Source organism: Dermacentor silvarum, chromosome 9 (assembly GCF_013339745.2).
Source record: "Dermacentor silvarum isolate Dsil-2018 chromosome 9, BIME_Dsil_1.4, whole genome shotgun sequence".
Classification (NCBI taxonomy): Eukaryota; Metazoa; Arthropoda; class Arachnida; order Ixodida; family Ixodidae; genus Dermacentor; species Dermacentor silvarum.
This window is the reverse complement of record NC_051162.1, coordinates 9721935-9731222: the sequence shown is the minus strand read 5'-3', so window position 1 is coordinate 9731222 and position 9288 is coordinate 9721935. Positions and strand designations below refer to the sequence as shown.

Genomic DNA, 9288 nt, shown 5'->3' with positions numbered 1-9288 from the left:
AGGAGGTGCCGCAGCATGTTCCACGTCTTGCCCTTGTGTAACTGTCCGTCGGCTTCATTGCAGGCCTCGTTCCATTGTTGGGTGCATAGCACTTTGCAGTGAGCCTCGATCTGCCTGTTGAGCTCGGCGATCTTCTTCCTTAGACTTCGGTTCGTTCGTTGCTTCTGCCACCTCGCCTTTATGGACTGCTTGGCTTCTATCAGGTGGGCGAGCCGACTGTCGATCTTGTCTAACCGTTCGTCCGTTTCCAGCTCTTTGGTGGCTCTTTCCGTCGTCTCAACGACGTTAGCCGCCCATTGTTCGATGTCCATAATGTCCAGTTGCACCGCGGGTAGTGCCGTTCGAAAGGCGTCCCATTCCGTAATGCGATGCTTCCTTATGCCGGTGTTGCCTTGGCCTTCGAGCGGTACGACGACCTCCACGATGTAGTGATCGCTGCCCAGCTCTTGTCCCGTGTTTCTCCATTCCGCTTGTCTCGTTCTTCCTTCGGTTTTGATGAAGGTAAGGTCCGGAGTGGTGTCTCTCGTAACCGATGTACCGATTCTGGTGGGAAAGACCGGATCCGTGATTAGGTTCAGTCCCACGTCGGTGGCATCTTGCATCAGCTCTCTTCCCTTGACCGTCGTTCTTTGGTAGCCCCAGCCTTGGTTCGGAGCGTTAAAGTCTCCGCACACTAGGAGCGTATTGCTCCCCGCGACTCTACTCGCCTTGTGAAGTAGTGCCTTGAACTTCTGTTGTCCGTGAGACGGATTGCTGTAGACGTTCACCAGGAAAGTGCTCTCCTTCCTCTTCTTGCCCGTAATTACTTCCACCGTGCAGTGTTCGATGGCGCTTCTGCCGATCAGTTCGTGTTCCATGAAGGTGATCCCTTTCCTAACGAAGGTGCAGACCCCTCTGCCCTTGCCCTTTGACGTGTCCCTTTCGCTCGGCGGGCTGTCGTGCGACCGGTAGCCCGGGAGTCTTGGTGTCTCTTCGCTGTGTGTTTCTTGTACCATTATTACGTCTGGTTTCCTCGTTTGTTGCTGCAAGTGTTGCAGCAGCACCGCTCTCTTGCCGGTAAAGCCGTTGCAATTCCAGTGCCAGACCAAGAGGTCTCTCACTGGCGGTGTGGTTACTGCTATGAGTGCTGTCCCGGCCATGATTGCTGCAGTTTGGCGATGATCTGTCCTTCCATACTTTGCATTTGTGCCTGTATGTGCGCCTGCAGCTGTGTTTGCATCTGCGCTATCATGTTGAGGATCGTGCTCTGAATGTTGGTTGTCATCTGCTGAACCGTTTGCTCGAGCGCGGTGAGGCGTTCGTTGGTTACCTTGCTGGTCGCCTCAAGATGGTCGAGTCTGTCGCCCTGTTTTTCGATTTTCTCCGTTATCTTTCGTTCTTTGGCACCCTCTATGGCTCTCCTCTTGGGAGCTGGTCCTGCCGCTATCGTGGCTCTCGGGTCTACCTCGACCTCTGGTTCGTCCTCGGTCATCTCTTGTTTCCTCTGTTGCGCGGGCGTCGGCTGCTGTTGCTGCTGTTGCTGCATCGCAATTAATGTCGTTACCTTCTCGTTGATTTCCTTGATGGTTGCGTCCTGTTCGGCGATTCTCCGCTTTAGCTTCTCGTTCTCGTCTCTCAAGGATTTCTCCACCCCGTTCGCTTCTTGGATCTTCTTCGCGGCGTTTTGCGCCGGTGGTTGTCTCTTCTCTGCCATGTTTGCCTTGACTGCGTCGGCACAGGAGCCTCTCTCCCTCGACTGCGACGGTCTGCGGCGACTGGCGCTCCTGCCTATTTTGCTGTCGTCCCTTTTGCGGCTGCTGTCGCGCTGCTTTGATTCCCCGCGGGGTCTCTCGGCAGGCGACGCTCGTCGCGGCGGAGAGCTTTCCGGGTCCGGTTGTTGCTGCATGGCTTCCATCTTGCGTTCCCATTGCCGCTTCTTCACCACGTACGGCATCTTGTACTTGTTTTTGCATTCCCTCTCGCCCGTTGGGTGCTGTCCCCCGCATAGCTTGCACTTGGGCTTGCATTCGCGTTCGTGACCCTCTCCGGGGTTCGCGATTCCGCAGCCGAAGCACACTTTGGCGTTGGTATTCGGGCATACGTCTCTTCTATGGCCCACCCTGCCGCATTGCTTGCACACGTCAAAGTGCTTGCGGTAAAGCCCGCACTTGACCAATATCGAGCCATACTTGACGTAGTTTGGTACTTTCTGTCCAGCGAAAAGTACTATCACCGTGGTTGTATTGCCGATTCTGTGCGCCTCCACTGCTAGGGGGTTGTAGGTGTTCACGATGTTTTCGGCTATCTCCTCCGGGGTATCGTCTACGGCTATACCTCGGATGACTCCCTTGACCGTGCCGTTTGGCGCCGTTCGGTAGGCGTTGATTTCGTATGTCTTACTTCCTATGTTAAGGGCTTTGACCTTAGAGTACAGCGTGGCGCGCCTCTCGTCCGGGGTGCTGACCACGATGATGTTTTGCTGCGCGTTTGTGCAGATGGTGTCTGCTTTGGCTTCTTCCTTTGTTACTCGAGCCGCCGTCCTGACGACCGACATGATAACTGAAGCTTCCGTTTTCGCTACGTTGAGACCGCCACGTGGTCTCATGACTACCTTGGTGTCTTCTTTCGGCATATCTATCGGCATCCTCGCCGCTTTCGTTACCGAAGCTGCAACTCTCTTAGCAAAGCTGGCCCTGGTCTTGGGTCTAGACTGGCGAGTAATGGTGGCGGACTCACCGCTTTCCTTGCCGGCCATGATCTGCTTGATGCGCTTGCCGGAGGCCGACCAGCCTTCGACTTCTTCCGGTGTAATGTCCTCTCCGTGAACTTCGATGCACGTGCGCCCGCCGAAACTGCCGATGCTCAGCGTTGACGCCGTGTTGTCTTCCATCGACGTGACCACTTCCATTTCGGACGCCATCTTGGTCGTACTCGTCGCCGGGTTAGGCCTAGCGGCCGGGCCCGTCACGACCGGTGGGCGTACTCGTGGTAGGCCTACGTTAGGCTTAGCGAAAAGTCCGCACCGCACCAGAGAAGAGTCCTCGTAAATCGAGAAAATCACGTACCGTTTGGTCAAAACTGGTACCGGTCGATGCCCCGCACCTTCGCACACACTTTGGTACCAATTATATCGCGGTAACTGTAAATTAACGCTGCGTTGATTGGCATAATAGCAGGAGTCGATGTGAAGCGCGTCCGCTCCCGTCGACAACCGCGCGTTCCTTGCGGCACCAAGTGCTTATTTATCCGCGTGACAGACAGGCAAAGTTGGGAGTGGCCCGAAAATGTTTTGACCAATCGTGGTGGCTCATTGCAGAAATTTGAATCAAAACAGTCTGGAATCATTTTACGTTATAGCGCCCCAGCGCTTTTTGTTTTTAGGGTTTGAGAGGAACTCGTAGTGATTCCTGTCGTATTCTTCTTTAGCCTGAGCAACTGTGCGTTTAAATACAGCAGCGTGAAATTTGTTATCAGACCAATTTTTCGGGCACTGATTATAAAGAAGCTGCTTCCAAGCTACCTTTCGTCGTCGGTGGTCTCTCGTACAGTCAGAATTCCACCAAGGGCTATGAGATGCTCTCTTCGCAGATTCAATGCTAAATTCCGCGTTTTTCTATGTCCTTTTGATTACAGCACACAGTTTAATAGCCTTGGTTTCTTCGCGCTCTTCAGAATGGGAAGCCAAATGTATCTTTAGATCGGTTTTAAATTTATTATAATTCACCAATACTCGGACCTGAGTGCATGATGGAATTATTGTGCAAGCAATTTTGAACATTATTGGAACGTGGTCACTGTTTGTGGCGCAGTCCAAGGCTGTCCAGGATGAACTAGTGACAGCCGAACTTACCAAACTTAAATCTAAGGCTGAGCGGGACCGATAACAAATATATGTAGGGGTGCTAGTATTAAGACAAGATAGATTGTAGTCTATTGACAAATCCCACAATCTTTTGCCGCATAGGTCAGGTCGAAAACCCCAACACGTATGATGAGAGTCGAAATCTCCGACAAGAACTTGGTCTTTACACCATGACGTCATAGCGTAATCCACACACCGAGTGTTTTGAACACCCGCAGGAAAGTATAAATTTAGTAAGGTGAAAGGCAAAAATTTCACATTCAGGAGACAAATGTTTATATGAAATCTTTGCCCTGAGGCTAATTTTGTTTGTGACAAAGAATGCTAAACCTCCACCTTTCGATGGTCGGTCCAGTCGGAAAGATCTGCAGTTATGTAACTGGAAAGACTGTTGCGCTGAAAGCCAGGTTTCTTGCAGTGCTATTATATCTGAGGAGAATTTGGATGACAAGTATAAGAAATCTGTTTTTTATTTACAGAATACTGCAGGCCAACATGTGGCCCAGGCAGGAGGGAATTCGTTCATACCGAAATGAAATTGAATACGTTAAAAGAAAAGAATACATGCGAAATATGAAATACATTGAAGCATATGAGATACATTGTAGGATGATATTAAATACATTAAAAAACACATCCTACAAGCATACAAAGCAAGGGATTGAATTGAAAGGTAATATTTTTTTTTCGTACCAGTTTATACAGTTTTTTTTTTTCAGGCCTAACGCAGCGAAGATAGACAAGTGATCTCTCTCATGCGCCGGCTAACACGCATGAAAGTACTCACGCGCTCCTACGTTTATTTGAAATGCAGTTTTTCAATGGCATGTGGTATGTTATTGGACAGGAATACATCGGCCGGCAGAGAGTTCCAATCATTTATTGTTCTAGGAAAAAAGGAATACTTGAAGCAATTTGTGCGCGCGAAAATAGGGGTTATCTTGTCAGGGTGATGATTTCTGGTAGGTCTAGCTGGTAGCGGCTGGAGACATGGTGAATGATCAAGTTGTAGTCCCCGTATCCAAAGGTGGAAAAGCAATGTTAGGCGTGCTACCTTTCTACTGGATTCTAGGGAGGCAATATTATTTTCATTAATCAATTGAGATGGGGAGTCATAACGTCCATAACAATTATATATGTAGCGGACGGCAAGCCTGTTTATGTTTTCCAGTTTGTTTATATTTTTTTTTCGTGAATGGGTCCCAGACGACGCAAGCATATTCTAATCGCGACCTTACCAGTGTGTTGAATGCTAATTGTTTCACGGATGGAGGAGAATGTTTAAGCTTGTGTCTTAGTAGGCCGAGTTTACGTCGAGCAGACGCACAAACATTATCAATGTGTTGCGACCAGGTAAGGCGATTGTTAATGGTTACACCTAAATATTTAAAGGAGTCTGTTTCAGTGACCGCGGATTGATTAATAGTGTATTTATATGCTAGAGGGTGTTTTTTGTTGGTGATGCGCATAAAAACGGTTTTTTCTTCATTAAGTTTCATTTCCCAGGTGTCGCATCAGTCAGAAATCGCAGTAAGACTATTGCTCAGGATCACCTGGTCATTGGAATCATTGATTTCTTTGTAAATTAAGCAGTCATCCGCGAACAATTTAATACTCACACTATCGTCTATGCATGTTGTTATGTCATTAATGTATACCAGGAAAAGTAGCGGTCCGAGCACACTTCCCTGCGGAACTCCGGAGTTTACGGGGAGACATCCAGAGTAATGACCCTCAACATCGACGAATTGTCTGCACATGCTCAAATATGCACAGATCCAGTTTACAATGTTAGGTGGAAACCCATAGTTGCTTAGTTTTGTTATCAAACCAAAATGAGAGACCCTATCGAAGGCTTTGCTGAAATCGAGGAATATAACATCAACCTGGCCGGCTTTATCAAGAACGGAGGCAAAAGCCTTAACGGTGGAGGGAAGCTGAGTAGTGGTAGAGAGCCCCTTGCGAAAGCCGTGTTGGCACGGGGACAGAATACCACGTTTTTCAAGAAATTCTGTCATGTAATTTGAGATAGTATGCTCTAGAAGCTTGCAAGATTAAAGCGTCAGTGATATAGGGCGATAGTTTGATAGTAATGCAGGGTCACCTTTCTTAAGTACAGGCACAACACGAGCGACCCGCCAGTCTGATGGAACGATACCACAAGATATGGACGAGCGGAAAATTACAAGAAGAAAATGTGAAAGCCACTCGGCATAGCGACGAAGGAAAGCATTCGAAATACCGTCAGGATCGCATGTCTTTTTTGTGTTTAGATTTAGGAGTATAGAAAATACACCCTCGTATGTTATAAAATCAAAATTTACGTTTTCCACATCTTCAGCAATTACCGGAGAGCACTGATTAGACTCGGAGAAGATAGAATGGAAGTAATGATTAAATTTGGATGCCTGTTGTTGCTTATCTTGAATTATCTGATCATCAATCTTTAGGTGATCAAGAGCTCAAAATGTCGCCAAAATCAAATGTCGCCAAAATTTTTCAGGGTCAGTCTTAAGAAATTGAGAGTGTGGAAGCAATAAAACTGCTTACCTGCTCTAATTTTTTTAGTGAGTGTTTGCTTTAACTCTTCGAATACTGGGCCACATTTTTTTTGCCTTCGGAATCTTTTTACTTTTCGAATGAAGTGGATAATATCTCAATTTTTTCGGTGAACCTTCTTCATTTTGCTAGGGATAAAGTTATCAATGCAGAAGTGGCAAATAGATTTCAGCTTTAGCCATAGATAGTCAACGTCATCGCCAGAGAAGTCATCCAGTGCTAGTTCAAGGTAATCAATAACGGACTCGTCATTTGCTTTAGCATAATTTTTGACGGATTTGCATTCTTTGAGCGCGTTATTGTCTGAACTATCTGTTCTACATGTGAAGCACACAAGCCGATGATCTGAAATGCCTTCTTCAACGGTTATTTCAACGTCCTCGAAGAGATCTGCTGTGAAAAACCAGATCAAGAATAGAGGAAGCAGATCCCTGCACCCGTGTTGGAACGTGAACTGCTTGGTCGAGATCACAAGCTAACATTGTATCGAAGATTATTTGGTCCGCTAGAGTAGGTGATGAAAATTTCTTGCAATGAATGCTGGGAAGGTTAAAATCGCCAGCCGTTATAACGGTCTTCCTGCAATATTTACCAATATGTTCATGAAGCTTGCTTAAGAAATCCGACGTGGCACATGGCGGACGGTACACTGCTACAAGGTTAAACAAGAACCCGTACAAGTTAATCTGTAGAAACAAACTTTCATGGCTATCAATTTGTTCTATTAAAGAGACAGTCCTGTTCTTGCTCACAATAACGGCCACACCACCGCCACGGGAAGTTCGCAGAAATTGTTGAAAGAGGACGTTGCTGCAGAGTGAATGCATCGGCCATTCCAATGAAGAATTTTAAGGAATCCTATTGTTGCGAAAGAATAGACTCAGAAACTGCCTTACTTAAGATGTTGTCTTCCTTTGTAAGGCTATTTTTCAAATATTTTTTCGCCTTTGAGTGAATAAGAGAATTAGCTGTCTTTGTCAAAGGGGATCGAGATCGTTTTAGCGATCGTGAATCTATGTCCATTTCACCTGATCCCTGTGCGTCATCACTGATGCCTTCACTGAGACTCTCATTGGCATCGATAGAAGGACCTGCAACTTTAACCTCCTGGGAGGTGAGATTAGGAGCTCTTTACTTGACGGCCGTGGGCACACAGTAGTCGGAGAAGATATTCTGGTAGCAGTCATGGTACCAAATATCTGTGCCATCTGATTATTCAGGATTTGTGTCAAGGACTCGCAAAGGTTTGCAGCTAGGCGCTCCATGGCCTTTTCCATTGCCCTGTCGACCGCATCAGCAATAGAAAGTGAAAGAGATGCGTCCGTTGCCGTCATCTGACGGGCTGTGACCCCAGCATATCCCTGTGTCCTTGCTTGAATTTCGTCTATGGCTTCCCTACGGGAACAACGTCTTCTTTCAACAATTTCTAGAATTTGCGTTTCCCGAGCCTTTGCAGAGCAATTTGAATAATCAGCTGAGTGCGCGCCATTGCAGAGGCAGCACTTTTCTTCCCTGCTTTTACAGTCGCTGGAATTGTGGTCCTCACCACAAACTCGGCACCTGGCGGCAGACCTACATCCCTTCATAGTCTGACCAACACGTTACACATTGGATGGGACGAGGGGTTAGCGGTTACGCTTTGTCGATTAAGGGCCAAGCCTTAATTTCTGTCGGTAGGGTTGTCCCAGCAAATGTGACTATGACCGACTCAGTCGGAATCCTGATCCTTTTCGGCCACACGTCCATACCTATAAACTGAAATTGCACCTGCCGGTGAAAACATCGCTAGCATTTCAGTTGGTGTCATGTTGACATCGACGCCAGGGATATTACCTTTCACGCATGCCAAGTGAGGTGGAATAAATGCTCTCACCGGATGTTAAGCAAACAGCGAACACTTTAGGAGGTCTTGGACACAGGCCTGGTGTGGGGAAAAGCAGATAATACCCCCTCTGCCAAACTGGCGGACCTCAGTGATGCTCTGGAAATGATCCGTCGCCGATCGCAGTTCTGCTTGAATCGCTTTCGGTTTCTTCATTCGAAGGATGCCGTCATCAGTTGGGACTAGAGCCACAGGAACTGACATGACGCCGTTGCGCAGAAAAATATCCACAGGTAAGTCCTGCGGAGGAATAGAAGCGGACCAGGGGAGAGCCCCTGGCCCTGGTGAAGAAAAGGGCACCTGTCTTATTAGCACCAAAATCACTTGCTAAACGACTATAACACTAGCAAAACAGTTAACTATGAATGATAAATAGGCAGCTACTTAATCTTTGACCACAACCCTGACAGCAGGCGAGCTGCGCAAAGGAACGTTCCAAAGAACAGAAGACGTGGCAGCAGCTTCTTGTCTTGTCTTCTTTCCTAAACTTTGACGCATACCCACTACGGAGGATTGGCCAAGAAGCAGGCGGCTTCCACTATGTTTATGAGAAATTTAACAAAAACTTCATTTGAGATTTATTCTTAATTTTGAGATAAAGCAATTTTGTCATAAAGAAGTGAAATAATAGTAATAATTCGTAATTCTATAAATTCTTTTTGTATCTAATGAAATTGTAAACTGCAAGGAAAGCATCCCTGTGACTGTGTCCCAGTGAAGTCGCCCCAAAGGAGAGAATGGTTGGTGAGGTTTATAATAGGCGAAGTTTTCGAAATACAATTTCTAAGATATTTCTTTCTCTTAAAAATCGGCGGCACGAAAGGAAAAAATTCTCAATGGATTCGGATTCATTGCAGAAAAAACATAAAGGGGACACAGCGAGACCAGACCTGTGTAAGTAAAAATTTAGAGGCGGTATACTGCATCTCAATTTTGTGATGGAAACTTCCAATTGCCTTGACGTACACCAATTATTATTCCATGAGAAGCAAAGATGGTGGAAATG

The 9288-nt window shown here is 46.8% G+C and overlaps 1 protein-coding gene across 1 annotated transcript; it reads right to left on the bottom strand.

The window, feature by feature from the left end:
* Positions 1–1141: 1141 nt before the first annotated feature.
* LOC119464989 (uncharacterized) lies at positions 1142–3109 on the bottom strand (the record flags this gene model as incomplete). Its single annotated transcript, XM_037725839.2, has 1 exon — positions 1142–3109. A coding segment is annotated over exon 1 (1758 nt), but the record flags the coding sequence as incomplete, so codon positions are not given.
* Between the last annotated feature and the right edge of the window lie 6179 nt (positions 3110–9288).